Genomic DNA, 18,585 nt, shown 5'->3' with positions numbered 1-18,585 from the left:
ACATAGGTCTGCAGCTGCTTGGCAATTAAGTGGCTTTTTTACTGTTTTGAAAGCCTTATCCTCGTATGCACCTGAGAAGGTTTCTTGCATCGCTTTTGCACGAAAGTATTCCTTGATAATGGCCAACTTTAAAACAGGACACTGCTCATCTGTTCATGGTGAAATGTTAAAAGCTGTCCAGTATAGCTGGGTTGCTGGAAATTAGTTTATAAAACCAACTTCATAGAAGATTAAAGTGTTTATTTACACTATTTAATGAAGACAATTTCCAGACAAAGAGAGCCAGGAAAATCTGACTTTATTTCTTAAATACTGTGAAGGAAGAGGGGGGAAATGGTCCCCTGATGATGGAGGGCCATGGAGCTAGGGATCGTCAGCAAAGGCCCTCTGGGCATTCGGGAAGCGCTGGGGGCTGTAGTTGGGGTCTTCCTGCAGTCGCTTTTGTATGTCAGCCCGGAGCTAGAGAAAGAGAGCAAAGGAGGTTGGAGTGGTACAGGTGCAGCCCCTAAGACCCCAGCAAGCACACAAGCCATCCCCTAGGAGGTACCATTTCCCCCACCAGCCGTACACTGTCCAGGAACCCAATAATAGCATCACTGAGCCTTCCCAGGTGCCTCCAGGAAAAAAACATTTTAAAACCAAGTGGTAGTCCCAGACTCACCAGTTCACCTCTGAAAGGATCCAGGGAAGGGACCCTAGCCCAACCCCTCCCACTAGACCATCCCTATGCTGCTTCAAGGTGGGGGCACCTGCTGCCTGTAGCTCTCCTGAACCTCTGGTGCCTCCAGGTCCCGGCTCAGGCTCTCGGGGCTCGTCAGGGGCCGAGCTCCGGCTGCCTTAGCTGCCCGGCTCACGGCCTCTGAGAGAAGCAGCTGGGGGCCCTCACCCTGCATCGTCTGGGGGACGGGGTTGAGAGGGAAAAGAGGATCAAAGTCAGATCCAGTGCCACCACCCAGTTCACCCTTTGCACGAGTCAATCACTGAGTCTCCATGCTAGCAGAGAGAATGGAGACAGTCCATGTGTAGTTTTGACAGCAGAAACGCCTTCCTAATTTTGTCCAGCTCTGGCCAAAAATGGCATTCGAATGTACTGGACTTGGTCTCCAAAGCAAGAGGGAGAGGATGGGTCAACCCATCCGGCATTCTCAGCTAGCCCACAAGAGGATGCCTGCCTTAAAGATGGGCCCTAGTCAAACGGGGTTTGGGCAATTGCAGGGTGACAAGACTGCTGGCAAACAGCAATGCAAAGGTCCCGGAAGGGTTTCCTTGTCAATTAAATGAGGGGACTAAAAACTAGGATGAATTCCTCTAATTAGTTTGATTCTAAGCACAACAGGGGAAATAGGATACAGAGAGATCCTCAGGGAAGAGGCAAACCAACCTTGCGTCTCTTGGCGGGCATACCACTGAGGTAGGCATCGCTCAGAGGGGGCTGCGGTTTCACCTTCCGCTGGCTCTGAATGTCCTGCTGGATAATAGGGACCCATTCCTGGGGAGGGAAAGATGATCAGAAAGTAGCAACCACCACAGCCTTCAGCTGCTTTAACCCACCAATCCCCTCCTGACACTCACTGGGGGGACTGCAGCTGCCCAAGGTTCTGTCTCAGAGGAAGCGCCATCCTGTTCGTCTCGGGAGCCCCCCTCAGGAGCAGGAGGTGGGCCTCGGGACATGGCCTCTTCTGCTGTTGTTCCAGGGGCCGGGGAAGCATTCTCCCGCTGGGAGTCAGACAGTGGGAAGACCCAGGCTTCAGATTTCTCAGCCTCCAGCCCTTCCGCCCAGCCCTCCACTCCATGTCAGCTGGCTCCTCAACCTCTCCCTGGTACCTGAGGCTCAGGGGAAGTTCTCTCTGATCCCTGAACTTCCATTGGCTCCTCAGGAAGTGTCTGTGAAAGGGGGCAGAGAAGGAGAACACCACAAAAGATCCTCTCTCAGATCTCTCTGGTTCCCTCAAGTCCCCTAAGCCCACAGCCCAAGAGGGCCAGCTTACCTGAGGGGGATCCCCAACCCGGCGTACATATCTGAGAATGGCATCAGGGCCTACAGGCATGTGTTCCAGTACCACCTGCAGCCTCAGTCCCATCATAGTGGTCAGCCAGCTCACCAAGGACGGATTCACTCCACGAGACATGCGACGCTGGGAGAAGAAAGCATACTTGAAACAAAACCCTCAACTGGCCTTTGAAAGGCACAAAAGCATAAAGGATGGCAGTTTGGAGGAAAAAAACTTGCAGGATACCAAAGAAAACCTGAGAAAAAGCAAAAGGCTGGGGATCTGGGGCTGAGTAATGCTTACAATTCGGCCATTGATGACAGCAGCAAGCTCCATCTGCTGTCCCCCCAAGCAGTGCAGGTTCAGGGCCAAGCATTCAAACAGGCCCTGGTTACACAGCTCCAGCAATCGGGCCCCAAATCCACTGTCTGTGGGCAACACAGGACAGAATACTGGTACCTAGCAGCCCTGCACATCCAACGTGCCCCCTCATCCTGGCTCAGCCAGCCCCTGACCTGTGCAGTGCATCACATGAGCAGCAATGCTATTAAATTGCTCTTGGAGAAATTCCAGGTTTGTTCGGATGATGTCCACACCTGGCTGAACTTGCACCAAAGACTGTAAGAGAAGACACACAGAGACCCCCAAATCAGAAACCCTGACAGACTGGGAGTCAGGGAAGAAGCAGTTGGAACAACCACCACCCTGACCACAGTAAGCAAAGAAGCGGCTGGGAAAGGGATACTCACAAAACTCTCCCGCACATATTCTTCAAGTCCCGTGATCAATGCGTGGGTTGCCGTCTGTGGGCGGGTGGAGACAGCACAGGTTAGAACAAAACCCCACCCCTCAAGACACGTCCCCCTCCTCCCCTACCAAGCCCAGAACTTCGGCTGGGGCAGTCACAGCTTTAGGCAAGGCGTAAACAAAGTCAGAAATAAGGAACAAAAGGTGAGATGGAGAACTCTGGGCCCAAGGTCTTCATTTACCCGGATGTTACCAGGTGTGGGCTCCTGGCCACCCAGGTAGTGCTGGTGAAAGAAAGACCGCAGCTGGGGCTGGAGTCGCTGCAGGGGCTGGAAATGCCCGTGGAGCAGCATCACCACATCCACCATGGAAAAGTTCTGGCACAGAAGAGAGAGCAGGGCCCCGAAGAATCCTAGGGACGGGGACTGAGGTCAGCAGTGGCCTTTACCACCGGGCCTTCCCTCCAGCCCATCAGCCTCATCCCACCATCAACAAAGGCCACCCACTCTCCCCTGGCTGCCCCATCCCCAGAGAAGGCCAGGGCACCCTTATCTGCTCACCGAGAGCCCCATCGGCCCCAGGCTCAAAGATGTTGCTTGACCCACTGAGGCGCTGTATGAAAGCAGCGATGCTCTCACTGCTGCCAGCCCGTGCCCCCAGGGAGCCCAGCAGTGAGCTCAGCACACCCTGCACCACTGAGGTGAAGAACTCCAATGGCAGGCTCTCAGGACCCACGCTGCCAGGACTCCCGCTACCACCAGAAGGGGACCCCGGTGGGGGCGCTGTCTGCTGCTCTGGGGCCGGAGGGGGTGGTGGGGGTGGAGGCGGAGGAGGAGGGGGAGCAGCTGTTTGTGTTGCCTGCACGAGAAAGAATAAAGAACAGAGGGTGAAATCAGAATGAGGACATAGAACAGCATCATGCTTAGTTGCTCTGTCAGTCGTGTCCAACTCTGCAACCCCATGGACTGTAGCCTGCCAGGCTCCTCTGTCCAAAGGCATTCTCCAGGCAAGAATACTAGAGTGGACTGCCATGCCCTCCTCCAGGGGATCTTCCCAACCCAGGGATCAAACCGGGGTCTCCTGCATTGCAGGCAGATTCTTTACCAGCTGAGCTACCAGGGAAGCCCCAAAACTGGCACTGGGGAGGCACAAATCCACAGGGGTCTGGAAGGTGTGGCGTTGTTCCAGTCTTTGCGCCTTACAGCAAAATACACATGGCGGCTTCTCCTAAGCTGAGTCAGGTTGAGCAGTTACCTCGCTCGCTCTGAATGGGTTAGCTCAGGAAAGCAGTGACACAATTACTGTGCTTCTCTCTCCCAGCCCCGTTTTCCTCATCTACCAAATGGAGGGTGCTGAGACAATCAATTCCCAAGACTCCTTCCCAATGGCAACAAGACACCCAGTACCTGGCTGGGCTCAGGAAGAGGAAGGCTGAAGTGGAGAGTCAGCCAGCCACTCACCTGCAAGAAGTCCGTCATGCCCTGGAGAAAGGCGGGCACACCAGGCATCGCCACAGTAATGGTGGGAGAAGCCACACCAGGCCCTCCAGTTCCCGGCCCAGCAGGCCCCAGCAGGTTCCCCAGGAGCTGAGAGAACTGAAGATCAGAGGCGGAGGCTTGAGGGGGTGGAGGCTGGGCGGGCCCCCCAGGGGCAGGGCCAGCTGTGGTAGCCGTGTTGGTGGTACCGGAACTGGCTGACGCAGTGGCAGGGGCTGGAGGTGGAGCCATTCCTGGGGTCCCCTGAGCTACAGAGACCAAAAGAAGACAGCTGAAGGCTCAAGGAAAACAAGGCCCCACAGCATCTCCATTCTAGTCTCCCCAGTAGGAAAGCAAGAACAAAGGAATATGGAGAGAACTGGGAAACCGCTTCCATCTGAGGTGGGGAAGGACACGGACTCACCCACAAGGACAGGCTGCATAAGAAGCTGCCCCACGAGGCCGCTCACCATCTGGGCTAAAGAGGCGTTGGTACCCAAACCAGCGCCCGGCTGAGGGGAGAGGACAAGGGCAGGCTTTCAGACTTGGCCTCTCCACGCCCCGCCACAGGAGTTTCTCCCCACATTCTTCCCTGACGGGACTCCCCAACCCCTACTCACCAGAGCCCCTGAGACCGGGGGCCCCCCAGGATGGGAAGGCCGAGCCTGTGGAGGGGTGGGCCGGGCAATCACCAGCCGGGTGGGAGCTGTTGGGAAGCCTGGCACCTGCTGTCCTGTGGGCGGCAGAGGGGAGAGACCGAAGAGGGCTGAGGGCCCAGTCTGAGCAGGCCAGCAGACGGCGCCCACCACCGTGGACCGGGCCCCCCCCAAGGCCTCCCCTTTCAGGTTGTTACCTGCGGCCGCGGAGGCAACAGCTGCCACCATGGCCTCATGAGTGATCTGGTGGGCGACGGCGTGCATGAACTCAGGGGGCAGGGAGGGCAGCTGGATGAGGGTGGAGCCTGAGGGGTGCGTCTGATGTAACCTTGACCCTGGACCCCCTTCAACCCACCCACTCGGTCCTACCCCTTCTCTACCCAGAGCTCGGCCTGCTCTGATGCCCTCACTCTTACCCAGGGTCTGGCCATGACCAGGGGGTCCTAGGGGGCCAGTGGGAGCACTCGGAACTCCACCAGGCTGTGTGCCAGAATCTGGGCAAGGAGACAGAGACAGTGGCTCTGAGACAGGCGGGGCCAAGGCCTAACTGGATCCTCCCAAGATCAGCGTGCTTCAAGCCTCCACTCCCCCGACCAGAAAAATGGCCTTTCACTCCATCTAAATGGGGAGGAGATGCTCCCTTCACCATGCACACAACTCTCTGAGGACAAGCCGTTCTTCCTGCCCCTCCCCACACACGCCAACTTAAAGAGCCTGTCCTCTGCTTCCCTGGCCACCGCCATCAGCCTTGGTATCTCCTTTCCCACCCTGGCACCCCCACATCTCAGCACCAACCTCAGACCCCTCCTTGTGCTGCTCTGCTCTGCCAGCAGCTGTTCCCAGCTCACCTTGGATGTTCATGTGCATCATGACCACGGGTTCCACACTCTGGTGGGAAATCCGGATGACCCTAGGGTGGCTGGTGGTTGGTGGGGGAGCCGGCCCTGGCGGGGAAGCCCCCTCATTCGAAGACTCAATGGTGGCAGAAGAGGGGGCCAGGGATGAGGCCTGCCCAGCACCAGCGGGAGGTGCCTCCGCACTTGGAGTTGGGGGGGGCCGTGTCCCATTCCCCGTCATGGTCACAGTGGTCCCCACATTGATCTGGACAACAGAGACGACGGGGCAGATGTGAGAAAAACACGAGAGCCTAACCCAGAGCACCCCATGATACACTTCTAAAGTCTCCTCCAAAAAAAATAAAATAAAGTCTCCTCCCCTCCCAACCTCCTTGGAACCCAACAGCCACGATGGATCACCATCAACAGCCCCCTATCCGCCTGCATCCAGGCACCCCTGATCCACCTGGATGGGGATGGCCGCCTGCTGGAGCACCATGGGGGTGGTGTAGTGAGACATGGGCCGGACCACGTGCAGATGACGAGGGGGTGCACAGGCCAGATTGCAACGCAGGTCGGACAGCGCCACAAAGGTGTTGCCCAGCAGCCGCAGGCTCTCCCCCACCAAGTTGATCAAGCGCTGGTCCTCCTCACGGCCCTCTTGCTGTACTCCCCGGGGCCAAACACAGAAAAGCAGAAAGCATTAGGCTAGGATCCACCTTGTTAAAAACGTAATGCCTTCTTGAGATTATCACATCCTCTATGTCTTTTGAAGAAGGAAATGGCAACCCACTCCAGTATTACTGCCTGGAAAATCCCATGGACAGAGGAGCCTGGTGAGCAACAGGCCACAGGGTCACAAAGAATTAGACACGACTGAGCAAGTGAGTGCTATATCTTTAGGTACATCCTCTGAAGCTTCTGTAGACACCAAATCTTTGCAAGTAAGCTCTATTTTATACACACAAATAGCTTCCTTTGATAATAAATTCTACAATGAATCAGTAAGTTATCACCTGCTAATCTCCCTTACTTTATAAACTTCCTAAGTAACTCATTTAGGTGATCATGCAAGTGCGAAGACAGTGAACACCATAAAGATGTCAGGGAGGAAAAAAATCACTTCCTTCCTAATCTAAAGAGAAACTACTCTGTAGAAGATGACATCTTTTGGGGTGCGGGGCAGAGGGAAGTGATCTACATTTCACCCCACTCCATCTGGGGATGCTGGAGGCGAGGGGGTGGGTGGGCTCACATTGTTGTTGTAGTCCGTGGTGGCAGCAGCGCCCAAAACCTCATAGTAGCGCTGCAGGAAGGGCTGGAGGCGGCTCTCAAGCCGCTGCAGCTCCTGAAGCACCTCGACATACTCCGCAGGCGAAGGGTGGCTGTGGGCAACCCAAAGTGGCCGTGAGCCAAGGCTTCCCTCAGACTCCTGCCCTTGCTACCCGTACCCCACCTCTCCCTGGCCTCCCAGAGCCCCAGCCCAATCCCCCCACTCCTCTTGGAACTAGCAGAGCTTCTGTTCTTTAACCTCACGCAGGGGGGAAAGATGGACAGGGAGAGACAAACTGCTTTCACCCTTCCCACCACACAATCCTGTACCTACAATGGCAAATCACTAACTCTTAAAAACCCGATGGGGCCTCTGGGTCCTCAGGGGAGAGAATCTAGCCACCTCCAGGAGCACCACATGGATTTCCTGACCCGAAGGAGGGCAGTGCCTCTGGCTCAGCGGCCAGCCTCAATCTCATTTACCTACTCCAGATCCCCTCCCTGCCCCTCAACACTAATCACAAACACCACCTCTGAACAATCCTTTTTCTCTCATCAGACCTTTTCCTGGTCCTTACACTTCACTTAGAATCCCCAACCCACCCCCACCCCCAAAAGGTGCCCTCCCCCTCTCACTTGGGTGCATTTGTCTCTGGGGCAGATGCTGGGCCTGCTGGGGCTGGGCCTGAAGGGGTGAGCTCCGGGCTCTGGGTAGAGGAACGCTCCTCCACTTCTTCCGCCTCCATGGGCTCCCGAGGAGGCACTTCACTTTCAACCGGTTCTGATGTTTGGGAGGTCAAGGCCACTGGCTCTGGGGCCACCGTCGGTGTCTGGAGAGGCGGCTGGCTGTGCTGGGCTTGGGTCCCGCCTCGGCACTGAAGCAGGGAAAGAGTCAGTACAACAAAGGCAACATGAGATTGCAGATTACTCAGGTCAGAGCAGATTGAGTGGAGAAGGGGCACTAACTAGGCTCCCTGAAGACAGGGCTCTGCATCTGAATCTTTGACTCCCTAAACCTTACACAAACTAGATGTATGACCAACACCTATGATACAAATAAACTATTAACAAAAACTAGGGACTGCGGTTTCCAAACCTCCAAGAGAAAAGAGGAAAGGACACTGACTGCAAACACGAACTAATGAAGCTAGGCCATCCCAGCATCAAATATGATAACCAAGGAACAGGAAGGCAAGGAATCCTTCTTTAATTGCAAAGAGAATCAGCAGGGACAGGACAGCCTCAAAAGAAAGATACATTTTCTGCCCAAAAGAGCAAACACTGCAGAGAAGAGATTAGATTAAGAGGGGAGAACCCAGTGGATGTGAGCAGTCATACCCTCATCCCCAGGCTGAGACAAAAGGGGTAGGGAGGATGGAGTGAAACAGGCAGACAATGGCCAGCCTTGCCCACTCACCTCCATTCGGGAGAGTAAGGTCTGTATATCCCTGATCATATGCTGAGCCATCACCAGCCGCACTCGGGGCTCACTCTACAATGAGAGAGGGGAAATCAGGGCAGGTTGGAGATAAAGCCAAGCGCTCCATTACCTACTAAACCAGGACCCAGCCCCATCTCCTCAGCCAGACCCACCCCCCACTTCGTGGCCTCCTTCTCCCAGATCCCCTTCCTTGACCCTCCCAGGCCCCATGATACCTGAATCGGGGCCTGTTCCATGTTGATGTGAACATCCACAGCAGAGCCGTCACTCTGGGGAAAGGGTAAGGGAAGTTGCTCTGGGAGAAGCCAAACACTAAGGCCCCCACACTTCCACTGATTCCCTGGAGCCCGACCCCTCTAGCTCCTCAAAGACAGAGGCCGTTACCAGACCAGAGGGCCCACCAAAGCCCATCTAAAGACTGAGACACCTCTCTTATGAACTCTTGGCTGCTACTACAACCAAAACTTCCCCCACAAAAACCCTCCCATGAGGAACACAAGCTTACGGGAAGATTGAAGGTTCCAACCATGACATAGCTGTTGGCATTCCGGTCATGGACAGAGGCCCCAGGCCCCCGAGTACCAGGCGGGGGTCCCCCACCATGGGTGGCTGAGGTGGACCCTGTTCCAGAAGATGCTCCAGAAGGGAGCTGAGTCTGAGGAGGAGCCCGTTCCACAAGATGAATAACCTTTCCCCCAACATCTGCAGAAAAAAGACACACACCAAAACATTACATGATCGGGTAAACCCATGGCCTCAGCTCACTGCTCTAGACAGCAACCTCAAGCTCCGCTCTGCCTCCCCCACCCCCTTACTGTATTCTTGGAGCTTCTTATCATCCTGCAGAACTCGTCCCTGGTAGATAAGCCGTTGTTTCTCAGACGGGATGCTAACAGAAGCAGCAATATGCTCCTTAAACTCCTTTACGTTCATCTGTAGGGAAGAAGAAACTTGACAAGGAATCAGGGAATGGAAGAAAAAGGAAGGACAGAAGAGGGACAACTGACTTGTAAGGGGTAAAAACCTTCCCATCCTAAAATCACTACCCATCTGTCTTAATTGTGAGGTAATCATTGAGCAAAGCCCTAAACTAAGGCAATACTTGTCAAAATACATACAATAAATGTAAGGAACTTCAGGTTATTGGCCCAGGAAAAAACTACAGGGCTGAAGAGCAGAAACACCAACTGACATTCTCTTCTCTCCTTCTCTGCCTGGCTCCAAAAGGAATGTGTGTGCCTAGAGATACCGGTGACCCCTTCCCAAACACAAAATGACACAACACTGTAATCTCAAAGATAAAAGCAATGACAAAGAAGATGTGGTGGAGAATCAGGTTAAGGAAGGCAGACTCAAGCAAGAAGGGGCAAAATCAGAAAAATATTTTTCCTAACTAGACAACTGACTTGTGAGAAGTACCCAGCTGTTCCTAATCACAAAAGCCTACACAGTCTCTTAAAATACAGGTAACAATGTGTTTAAAACTATGGCTCAACCTTCTTACCACTTTGTCTATTAGGGATCTACCTACATTATGAACTTATGAGATCTAACTTCTATCCTTTAAAAACACAGCATAGACCTCATCAGTTTTTAAGACACTCTTCTACTTTAGGTCCTAGTGTTCTGTTTGCCTTCCCAAAGGCAGGAGCCACATCTGTCCCTTTGGGCTGGGGCTCATCTATCAGGTTGGCATATAGATTCCTCCTTCCTTCTTTCCCTCTGCATTGAGTTTTATCGAGGCGGAGGAAGGCAAAGAAAATCGACCTGACCCAACAAAAGCCAAAGAGGGAACATCAGAAAATGTTCTGGCTACAACATGAACAAAAAAATCAATGAGAGAAAATTTGAAAACCATAATATCAGGCTCTTCTCTCAGGATAAAGAACCTGTAAGAGGACGAGTTAATGGGTGTCTCTCAGAAGTACTGAGAGGTCTCACCTGGGCCCCCACAATAAAGGTCCGGGTCTGAGAGTCCAGGGTCTTCACCAGCACCTCCAGGCTGTCAGGTTCCTCCATAGTGGTACTGGTACTATCACTGGGCTCCATGGCCGACAGCTCTCTAAGGAAGAATGTTAGGAGGAGGCCCGCTGTCGCCTAGAGCAGATTTTTATATACCCGGAAGCCTCCCCTGCCCGAGACTCCGCCCCATACCTAAAGAGTTTCTCCCACACAAGCACACACACTCACACCCGCCCCCATCCCCCTTCTGATTCCGGGGCACAGGGAGAGAAACACAAAGGCTAAGAGATCGACGGCACAGGGAGCCGGAGGGCGGCAGGTGGGAGGGGCTCAACGACGCCAATCACAGTAAGGGAGGGCCAGTAGCGCTAGGAAGACGGGAAGGAAGGAAACACGAGACCGGTATCATCACCGGTCGCGGAAGGACAAGGGCTCGAGAAGTCGGCAAACCCCGGGGACAACCAGAGAGCGAGGGTCGCGCCAGACTCTGCGGAGAAAGTGGTTTCGCGCACGCGCGCCACGCCACGCCCATCGAACCCGCTTAAGTCACTAGAGACCCGAAATGACGAACACTCACGGGGGGCCAGATCGGCGAACTGTCTCGCTCTTCCACGTACCCTCGGTGCTCTAGCAGATCGGCACAACCAACACACTCCAAACACATACACACACTCCAAACACACACATACACACACCCTACCACCCAGCTCCGCCCCCAACTTCCCCCACGGTACCGTCACTTCCGGTCTCCCCCAACCTGCCACCGACGGCCACTTCCGTTTCCCCGATAGTATTTGGGGATCGCGAGGCGGTACTTCCGGCTCCCCCAGGTCCCCAAGGTTTACTTTTGTGGGGCTCTTCCAGAAAGTCCGCGGCCCCAAATAGTGAGTTCCTGGGGGCGAGACGGGCCGGGGCCGGCCTAGATGGGAGGGAGCCGAGCACTCCGAAGAGCCGCCGCCACCGCCGTCGCCCGGGGAACCGTACTGCGCCTGCGTGCGTCTTACTACGCATGCGTGCACACTTAGGCACCTCCCCACCCCAGCCGGCGCTGTTCTTTTCTCCCCTGCGCGCGCTTAAGCAATAGGGGGTTGTGGTGGCCGCTATAAATGCCTGAAAAAAACACTACGAGATGGGACTCTTCGACTGCCTCGAGAGAGGCTTTGAGCAGTTGTGTGGATCTTGGAGTCTGGAGACTGGGGATGGTGCCTCGCTAATGTATGCTGAAGTCTTGGTCGGCAGAGAATTTGAGGCGGCACTGTCCAGGCCACCTAGAATTCTGTCTTCTCTTCATCGTCCTCGCTGAGCCACTCCTTCGGCGCCTCCGGAAGTCACCCTTTCCATAGGCGGTTGGAGGTGGTTCTCGAGCAGATTTACGTGCGGTGGCGTCGTTGGGCCTGACCTCGGTTTTGCCCGGTGGGCGTTTTGTGGCGCCATGTTCTTCCCCGGCGGTGTGCCGCCGAGGGGATACGCCATGTTTTGGAGAAGCGAAGGATTTAGTACCTTTCAGGACTTTTGTCTTAAAAAGGACGACTCCGAGTTTCGGAATTGGAAACAAATGGGGTCAGACTGGAATGAAATACAAGACTCTGACCCTAGGGGATTGAGAGGGCCGCCTAAGGGCTTCTACAGGCGGATGGTCCGGTAGAGTTACCGTCCCTCTGCCCTCTTCTCCCCCCGCCCCTCGGCCAAGGGCCTGGGCCCCACAGTACTGCCGCTCCTCCTGCCAAACCCGTTGCTGCCGGTGTACCTGTCTTCGGTGCCTGTCCTTTCTGGGACGTGTAGCTTATACTTAAGTCCCGGTACTAAAAGTTTTAATAACCATCTGTATAGTGAGCCCTTAGTTGGCGCCAGTCAGTTTGCTGAGGGTTTAATAGCCTCACATTTAATAGCGTCTCAACATCTATTACATCCCTTTTATGGTGAATGTCAGTGGCAGAACTGACAAATCCAGGCCTACCAGACTCCCTTGGGTCAAGCACTTCTATTTTACTGCCCCAATAGCTTGCATTTTAGTTTTTGTTATAAAAATATAATGAACCCTCAGCTATTCATCACCCAAATTTTATTCTTCAGCTAAATCGCAAGCCCAGAGCAAGCCTCACCTCTCAGAACAAATCTTTATGGCAGCCTGTGGGTTATAAATAATCCATAAAGGAAGTCCCATCTTCTTGGCACTGGCCACTGACTGCTTCTTGACAATTCTTTACCTACCTCCTATTACTTGAGAACGTAGTACCCACGAGAGACTAGTAAGTGCTTTACAAACATTACTATTAATTATAGGGAATACTTACTTTGGATTTATGTGCAGGCCCTTGCTAAGGGCTTTATATGCTTTAGCTCTTTTAATCCTGTGGGACTGATGATTTGCTCATTTTATACATTAGAAAACAGGCAAGATTAATAAAATCGTCCAAAATAAGGGTTTGGACCTACCCTGCTTGACACCACTGTCTATTTAACCACTAGAGTCTGTAGCTTCTTGCAGTAATAAAAATTAAGTGAATGAACTCGTGTGTCAGCAGGCTTTTCTGGAGGGTGTACATAGTTTCTCCAATGAACAGCTTCAGAGAGAAAGCCTCCCATCCACATACTTCAGCACCTGGTACATACCTGTTGTAAAGCACTTACCAGGTGGTATTGCAATGATGTGTTTACACAGCTAGTTCTCCTTAGACTGACTTCTTCAAGGCCAGGGACTATGGCTTACTTTTATGTTCCCAGGGCTTAACCAGTTCCTGACAAACAACTGGAACTCAAAAACAGTTTGCTCAGTGAGTGACTGGTAGAATCAACCCATCTCTCTTTACTGCACAGCATAGCAGATATCCCAGCTCAGACAGGGTTTGAATGATCACCTGGAGGTCTCAGCTGTCTTAACTCCTGGGAGACCCTGGACATGCCAGGATGTACTGTGGAGTGCTTGCATTTTGAAGAGGGGGAGGAAGTCCTGAACACTGTAAGTAATCCATGGTTGGGTTGGAAAACAAGAGTGAAGTTACTCATTAGCGGGTGAAAGGGTCAAGGGTCGAGGCAAGGGGGCTGGAAGCAGACTATACTGAGCAGCGAGTTGGGGAGAGCAGTTAAGGCACCAGCCACTCCACGCAGAGCACCAGCTCTCTCCTGCCTAAAGATGTTCCACCACATTTGGGCAGCTCTTCTCTACCTCTATGGCATTCTCCTTAACTCCATCTACCAGTGCCCTGAGCACAATCAACTGACAACTGAAGGAATGGATGGAAAAGAGGTATGCACTGAGCATGTGGCAAGCTGCTGAGTTGGGGGTGGGGGGTGGGGTCTGATGGACTAGGGTAAGAGGCCCAGCATGACCAGAAAGCCACACTGGAAGGAAGAAAGGGTGTGAGTGTTGTGATGATGAAAGCAATAAGTAAAAAAAAAAATATATATATATATATATATATATATATATATATAAGTACTATGGCCATCAATATGAAGACTTGTAGAACTGGAGGGTGGGGTTTACTGAAGAGGAGCAAAGAGGAAAAGTCATTTAATGACTCCTTGTCTTAGATCCAGTCTTTAGCTGGAAAAAGGCAGCCAACACCCTCATCCCTAAGTATTGTCATTCTGACTGATGAAGAGGTTGGATTCTGTAGTGAGACCCACCTTCTCCCTTCGTTGTCTCTCCAGTTCCCAGAGCCCCACCTGGGCCAGTGGTATTTTATCGCAGGGGCAGCTCCCACCAAGGAGGAGTTGGCAACTTTTGACCCTGTGGACAACATTGTCTTCAACATGGCTGTGGGCTCTGCCCCCATGCAGCTCCAGCTTCGAGCAACCATCCGCACGTGAGTGGTGGTGAGGCAGAGGCACCAGTAGATGTGGTCTCTGCCTAAAGTGTGAGCATCCGCCCACAAAGAGCTGGGTTCTTTGGCATACCCATTATTCTTGGCCCACTTGAGTTCAGTAGCTTTGTTAGTTTTCCTCCGGAGAGAGATGGACCTAACCATCCCTTCATAACTTGAAACCCAAGGGGACCCAGGCTTCCAGAAAGAGTAAGATTGAATAGAGGCTGGTACTGAGTGGTTGAGGTGTCACTCAAGTTTTTCCTCCTTGCCACCACCACTTCTGCAGGAAAAATGGACTTTGTGTGCCCCGGAAATGGATCTACCACCTGTCTGACGGGAGCACAGATCTCAGAACCGAAGGTTGGTTTTCTCCAGCCCTCACTCTCCTTAGGCCCCCTGGGCTTGCTTGCTTCTGCATCTCTGTCCTCACACTTTCCCCCCAACCCTGACAGGCCGCCCTGACATGAAGACCAAGCTCTTCTCCAGTGCATGCCCAGGTGGAATCATGCTGAAAGAGACAGGCCAGGGTTACCAGCGCTTCCTCCTCTATAGTGAGTGGGGAGGCCAGGCAAGATCTGGGGGAAAAGAGGGAAGGAGGGGAGATGGGGGTTGGGAGGAGGCAATAGAGTCCCTTTCTCTGAGTCCTGACATCATCCCAGGAAGGGCTGGCTGCTTCCCTGAGGTCCTCACCAGGGGCCATGCTGAGAAGCAGGGGCTTTGATGTGCCTGGCCCTCCCTTTCCAGATCGCTCACCCCACCCTCCTGAGAAGTGTGTGGGGGAATTCCAGTCCCTGACCTCCTGCCTGGACTTTAAGGCCTTCTTACTGACCCCCAGGAATCAAGGTGAGGGGTTAAAGTCTTACGGAAGACAACTAGGACTCACCAAGTCTTCTGTGAGAGCTGGATGAAAGGGACTCGAGTGATGTCATCAGGGGGCATGGCCAAAGGCTGACATCATCACACTGGCTATGTTGACACTTCCATTTGTGTCATAGACTGATGGTACCAGAGGGAGCCAGGATGGACTCTGGGCTATTGCAGTGGATAAAAGGGGCAGAAGGTCAGACAGGGGGCAGAGGGTCAGAGGTCTGCAGGGGAAAAAAGACCTCAGAGACCCCTTCTCTGACATGGGGGCGTGAGAGACTGCATTCTACCTCATCCCATTGCCATCAACCTTGCCTCTCTCCCTGGGTCTCCCTCCTGTCCATCCTCTTTTCTCTCTCCTCCCACCAGATGCCTGTGAGCTGTCCAGTAACTGACCTGTGGCTTCACCTATGCCCCCCAGATGAATACAGCAGGAACTTGTATGGTGAGGGGAGAAGCTGGAGACTCCCAACTCTCTTTCAAAAGTAATAAAGATGATTTTCCAATCCTCGTCTCATTTGGGGGTTTGTCTCCCAACATCAGTCCCACTCCCCTCATTTCAGTCCTCCCCCTGGACCTTCTCCCACCTCAACCCCCAATTGGATGGCGTCAGGAAGGACACTTGAGCGGTGGTAACTCTCACTTTGTAGTGGTATATTTAGGATTAGGTGTGACACAGTTATTTATTGCTGAGTGAGCAAACCCAACCCCCTAGTGGGGTCTGCAAACTTCAGTGCTCCCCATGCTGCCTGTGAGCTGCCAGCCCCTCTGAGATGGCCATCCTGCCAACACTGCCTGCACCCAGCCCCACTCCCCCTGGCTCCTAGGAATCCTCAGGTCCTCCCTTTAGGCTCTCTGTCACCTGTGGGAACCCCATCCAGACCCCCTAAACCCACCTAGGAGTGCTGTTCTTCCCCAGATGGTGCAGATCCCAGGATCCAAGGGATCCCCTGAGTCTCCCAACCACCCTCTTACCCCACCCAGAGGTCTGTCCTAACTGGTTTTCTCCACCCCTGGAGAGTTTTAAAAGGTAGAGAGGACCCTTCAGTGTTTATTCTCACCACCAGACTTTTTTTTTTTTTTTTTTGCTTTTAAAAAGTGTAGGTGGAAGAAAAAAACAAAGTGGGAAAAATGTAAAAGCAAAAATTAACAACAGCTGGTGAATTCAAGGGCGAGGCCCCCACTGTCCATAAACACAGACACCCTAAACAGCTCTCCTGTGTGTGGAGAGGGGCTCTGTGCCCTCCTACTCGGGTTTCTGCCCCATCCCTGAGGTCCCTGTGCTTACAATTTGGATTATACCTCCCACACTATCTTCATCCTTGCTCCCCCCCTACTGAAGGTAGGACCCTGGGTCACACCATACCCTGTGGTCACAGCCCCTTGCCTGGGTCTCCCCTCTGCTCCTCCCCCTCCCTCCCCAACTTCTCACCCTCCAAGTCAGTGGCCTCCTCATCCCCACTGGGCTCCCGGAGGCTGACAGCCAGCACCAGGGCCTGTAGAAGACCAAAGAGGCAGGCAAAGTGCAGGGGGTGAGCGGTCAGTAGGCTCAGCACGGCATGGAGTCCATGCAGAGCAGCCAGAAAGGACAGCAGTCCATGCAGCCAGAGGCCCAGTGGTCCACGCAGGCCCAGGGCATCCAAGGCTGCCCGCAAGGGCCTTGAGCAGAGCCCCAGCAGGGCTGAGGCCAGCAGCTCCAGCAGGTGCAGGGTCAGGTTGGTAGAGATCTGCAGACACTCCTCTGGGTCCCCCAGATACTGGCGGGGAGCCCCTGCTCCCCCACCTGTATCCCCCCGCAACCAGCCCAGCAACTTCTGACGCCGGCCAGGCTTCTCCACTGGGGCTTCAGCCACTGGGGGGCTCAATTCCTCTTCAGGGGACCCTCCAGGTTTCCCGGTGCCACCTGAGTCCACAGGATCCTGTCCTAGTTTGGGAATGGTCTCCCCAGCCTCTGGTCTCCCAGGCTCTTGGGTGCTGGAGACAGTCTTCCCCCACTTGAGAGAATCCATTCTTTTGTACCCCAGTTGCTCAACTTGGACCTCCCTGCTCAGTTCTGGAGCTGCCCCAGAGCTCCTCTGTGCACCTGAGTCCTGGGTCTTGGGAGACCCCAGATCTCCCATGGTCTCTGGGGCACTGTCCCAGTCACTCCCTGAATTCTCAGAGGAGCTGTCCATCCGTCTGGGTTCTGGGGTGGGCAGGTCAGGCCTTGTCGACTTCCGGCGGCCCCAGGGGCGAGGGAGCCAGCCACCAAGGCGTCGGAGGAACATGGCTGGGATGCACAATGAGCCCAATTCTGGGGCTGCTTCCTGGTACGGCTTAGGCTCTTGGGTGGGGGGGACAGGATTTCCTCAGAAACCAGAGTGTGTTCAGGCTCAGAAGAACAGGTATCTGCTTGGAGAGTCCTCCTCTGAACTCAGGAGTGGCTCTCCTCTTTCCAGGATGGTCATGCAGCCTGAAGTGTGGCAGGCAGCGGCTTGTTTCCGTTTCAGTTTTAAGGTAAAGAGAGGCACATTCAAATCCATTCACCACCAACCCCGCTACACACACACAAGATTCCAAAAGTCTACGGATCTGACAAAGCCTGAGACACTGTCACAGTGTCCTCCCTGTTTTCCAAGTTTCTTTCCCAGCAGGCAGCACCCCAAGTTTCACTCACCAAGGCCACGCCCCAAGGTGCCCCAGAAACTGGGGAGGCGGTTCTCCATCCAAAAAGGAAGGAAGGAAGGTGGCCTCGGATCCTAGGTGCTCCCGACCGACCAGGAGAGTCCTAACTGCTGCCCTAAGGCAGCTCAGAAAGAAGTCTCCTGTTAAGTGAGTGTGGGGTGAGGTATCCGGCAAACTCCAGCCAGCAACGTTCGTGCTTTGATTCAGAGGGCTGTGAATCCCATAAAGTGGCCCCACTGGCACCCCAGCCCGCAGCTGAGATTCAGTCTTCGCAAGGTCAGGCCGGAGATGTCCTGGGAGATTCCGGGAGCGAGGCAAAGCGCGCGCCTGCCTGTGGAGCCTGGCGTCCAGGCGTCCAGGCGTCCAGGCGATGCAGCCCCTCCCGAGCCCAGCGTCGAGGCCTCGGCCTCGCGAAGCCGCCCGGAGCCGCAGAGCCCGGAAGCAGCCGCACCGGGACTAGAGGACAGGCGGAGGCGGAGCCCGCAGCTTGCGGGGCGGACCCTGTCGATCGACCGCCCCCCAACCCCCGCCCCCGGCCCGAGCTGCCAGTGCGCGCCATCAGTGCGCACCCGGCCATACCGCGGGGCGCACAGCCGAGGTCACAGGAGCCGAAAGCGTGAATATAAACCCAGCTTTGCATTTTCGTCGCCTAGAGACCCCCTACCGCCAGTATCCCCTTAAGCTCGCCCGCCCCCTTTAGTCCCCTTGAGTTCTTCCCTGCATCCCGCTCCACTTCTCTTCTAGTTCACGATTTAATGAAAGGCTTTTCCAGAAGAGAAAGCTGAGAGGAGGCTTGGGACTTGAGTAGCCCTTCCTTGCTCCTCCATGCACAGATTTTTACCTCTTGGATTTGACAACAGTGGGCACT

The 18,585-nt window shown here is 54.2% G+C and overlaps 3 protein-coding genes across 20 annotated transcripts; 1 reads left to right on the top strand and 2 right to left on the bottom strand.

Annotated features, from left to right (window-relative positions):
• Positions 1 to 281: 281 nt before the first annotated feature.
• Positions 282 to 11,357, bottom strand: BAG6 (BAG cochaperone 6). 15 transcript variants are annotated; one of them, XM_070456785.1, is made up of 26 exons: positions 11,138 to 11,357; positions 10,360 to 10,480; positions 9,234 to 9,351; positions 8,924 to 9,120; positions 8,634 to 8,687; positions 8,395 to 8,469; positions 7,614 to 7,852; positions 6,961 to 7,090; positions 6,172 to 6,369; positions 5,718 to 5,970; positions 5,286 to 5,363; positions 5,067 to 5,174; positions 4,834 to 4,946; positions 4,638 to 4,725; positions 4,199 to 4,482; positions 3,299 to 3,596; positions 2,981 to 3,150; positions 2,741 to 2,794; positions 2,507 to 2,609; positions 2,295 to 2,419; positions 1,989 to 2,135; positions 1,825 to 1,884; positions 1,573 to 1,716; positions 1,382 to 1,489; positions 750 to 896; positions 282 to 459 (listed from the first exon to the last, which is right to left on the bottom strand). In XM_070456785.1, exons 2-26 carry the CDS (start codon positions 10,465 to 10,467, stop codon positions 364 to 366), a joined length of 3,495 nt encoding a protein of 1,164 aa, XP_070312886.1. In that variant the 5' UTR covers positions 10,468 to 10,480; positions 11,138 to 11,357; the 3' UTR covers positions 282 to 363. The 15 variants fall into 15 exon arrangements, with proteins under 15 accessions (XP_070312886.1, XP_070312891.1, XP_070312893.1 ...); XM_070456790.1 differs by having other exon boundaries at positions 11,115 to 11,231; XM_070456792.1 differs by lacking the exon at positions 11,138 to 11,357 and adding an exon at positions 10,958 to 11,105.
• A 100-nt stretch (positions 11,358 to 11,457) lies between these two features.
• APOM (apolipoprotein M) lies at positions 11,458 to 15,559 on the top strand. Of its 3 annotated transcripts, XM_020897207.2 has the most exons (7): positions 11,458 to 11,876; positions 13,580 to 13,627; positions 14,035 to 14,189; positions 14,476 to 14,549; positions 14,642 to 14,740; positions 14,934 to 15,032; positions 15,423 to 15,559. In XM_020897207.2, the coding sequence occupies exons 2-7, from the start codon at positions 13,613 to 13,615 to the stop codon at positions 15,446 to 15,448; spliced, it is 468 nt and encodes a 155-aa protein (XP_020752866.1). In that variant the 5' UTR covers positions 11,458 to 11,876; positions 13,580 to 13,612; the 3' UTR covers positions 15,449 to 15,559. The 3 variants fall into 3 exon arrangements, with proteins under 3 accessions (XP_020752866.1, XP_020752865.1, XP_020752867.1); XM_020897206.2 differs by lacking the exon at positions 11,458 to 11,876 and having other exon boundaries at positions 13,409 to 13,627; XM_020897208.2 differs by lacking the exons at positions 11,458 to 11,876; positions 14,934 to 15,032 and having other exon boundaries at positions 13,409 to 13,627.
• On the bottom strand, positions 13,621 to 18,190 carry C27H6orf47 (chromosome 27 C6orf47 homolog). Of its 2 annotated transcripts, XM_070456798.1 has the most exons (3): positions 16,486 to 18,190; positions 15,073 to 15,221; positions 13,621 to 14,113 (listed from the first exon to the last, which is right to left on the bottom strand). In XM_070456798.1, the coding sequence occupies exons 1-2, from the start codon at positions 17,318 to 17,320 to the stop codon at positions 15,118 to 15,120; spliced, it is 939 nt and encodes a 312-aa protein (XP_070312899.1). In that variant the 5' UTR covers positions 17,321 to 18,190; the 3' UTR covers positions 13,621 to 14,113; positions 15,073 to 15,117. The 2 variants fall into 2 exon arrangements, with proteins under 2 accessions (XP_070312899.1, XP_020752864.1); XM_020897205.2 differs by lacking the exons at positions 13,621 to 14,113; positions 15,073 to 15,221 and having other exon boundaries at positions 15,718 to 18,190.
• Between the last annotated feature and the right edge of the window lie 395 nt (positions 18,191 to 18,585).

The sequence above is a fragment of the Odocoileus virginianus genome, chromosome 27 (genome assembly GCF_023699985.2).
Source record: "Odocoileus virginianus isolate 20LAN1187 ecotype Illinois chromosome 27, Ovbor_1.2, whole genome shotgun sequence".
In the NCBI taxonomy this organism is placed as follows: Eukaryota; Metazoa; Chordata; class Mammalia; order Artiodactyla; family Cervidae; genus Odocoileus; species Odocoileus virginianus.
Note: the sequence above shows the minus strand (reverse complement) of the source record. Positions and strands in the feature narration are given on the sequence as shown.

Excerpts from the sequence above, each read along its gene's own strand:
- BAG6 (XM_070456785.1), bottom strand. The coding sequence starts at position 10,467 with ATGGAGCCCAGTGATAGTACCAGTACCACTATGGAGGAACCTGACAGC. Across the intron at positions 8,470-8,633 it reads TGGAACAGGCCCCGATTCAG|AGTGAGCCCCGAGTGCGGCT; the intron begins GTATCATGGGGC and ends CTCTCATTGTAG. Across the intron at positions 6,370-6,960 it reads CCACGGACTACAACAACAAT|CAAGAGGGCCGTGAGGAGGA; the intron begins GTGAGCCCACCC and ends CGGGGAGTACAG.
- APOM (XM_020897206.2), top strand. The coding sequence starts at position 13,514 with ATGTTCCACCACATTTGGGCAGCTCTTCTCTACCTCTATGGCATTCTC. Across the intron at positions 14,190-14,475 it reads CTTCGAGCAACCATCCGCAC|GAAAAATGGACTTTGTGTGC; the intron begins GTGAGTGGTGGT and ends CCACTTCTGCAG. Across the intron at positions 14,741-14,933 it reads CCAGCGCTTCCTCCTCTATA|ATCGCTCACCCCACCCTCCT; the intron begins GTGAGTGGGGAG and ends CTCCCTTTCCAG.
- C27H6orf47 (XM_070456798.1), bottom strand. The coding sequence starts at position 17,320 with ATGTTCCTCCGACGCCTTGGTGGCTGGCTCCCTCGCCCCTGGGGCCGC. Across the intron at positions 15,222-16,485 it reads GGAGGCCACTGACTTGGAGG|CCCAGAGTCCATCCTGGCTC; the intron begins GTGAGAAGTTGG and ends CCACTGCAATAG.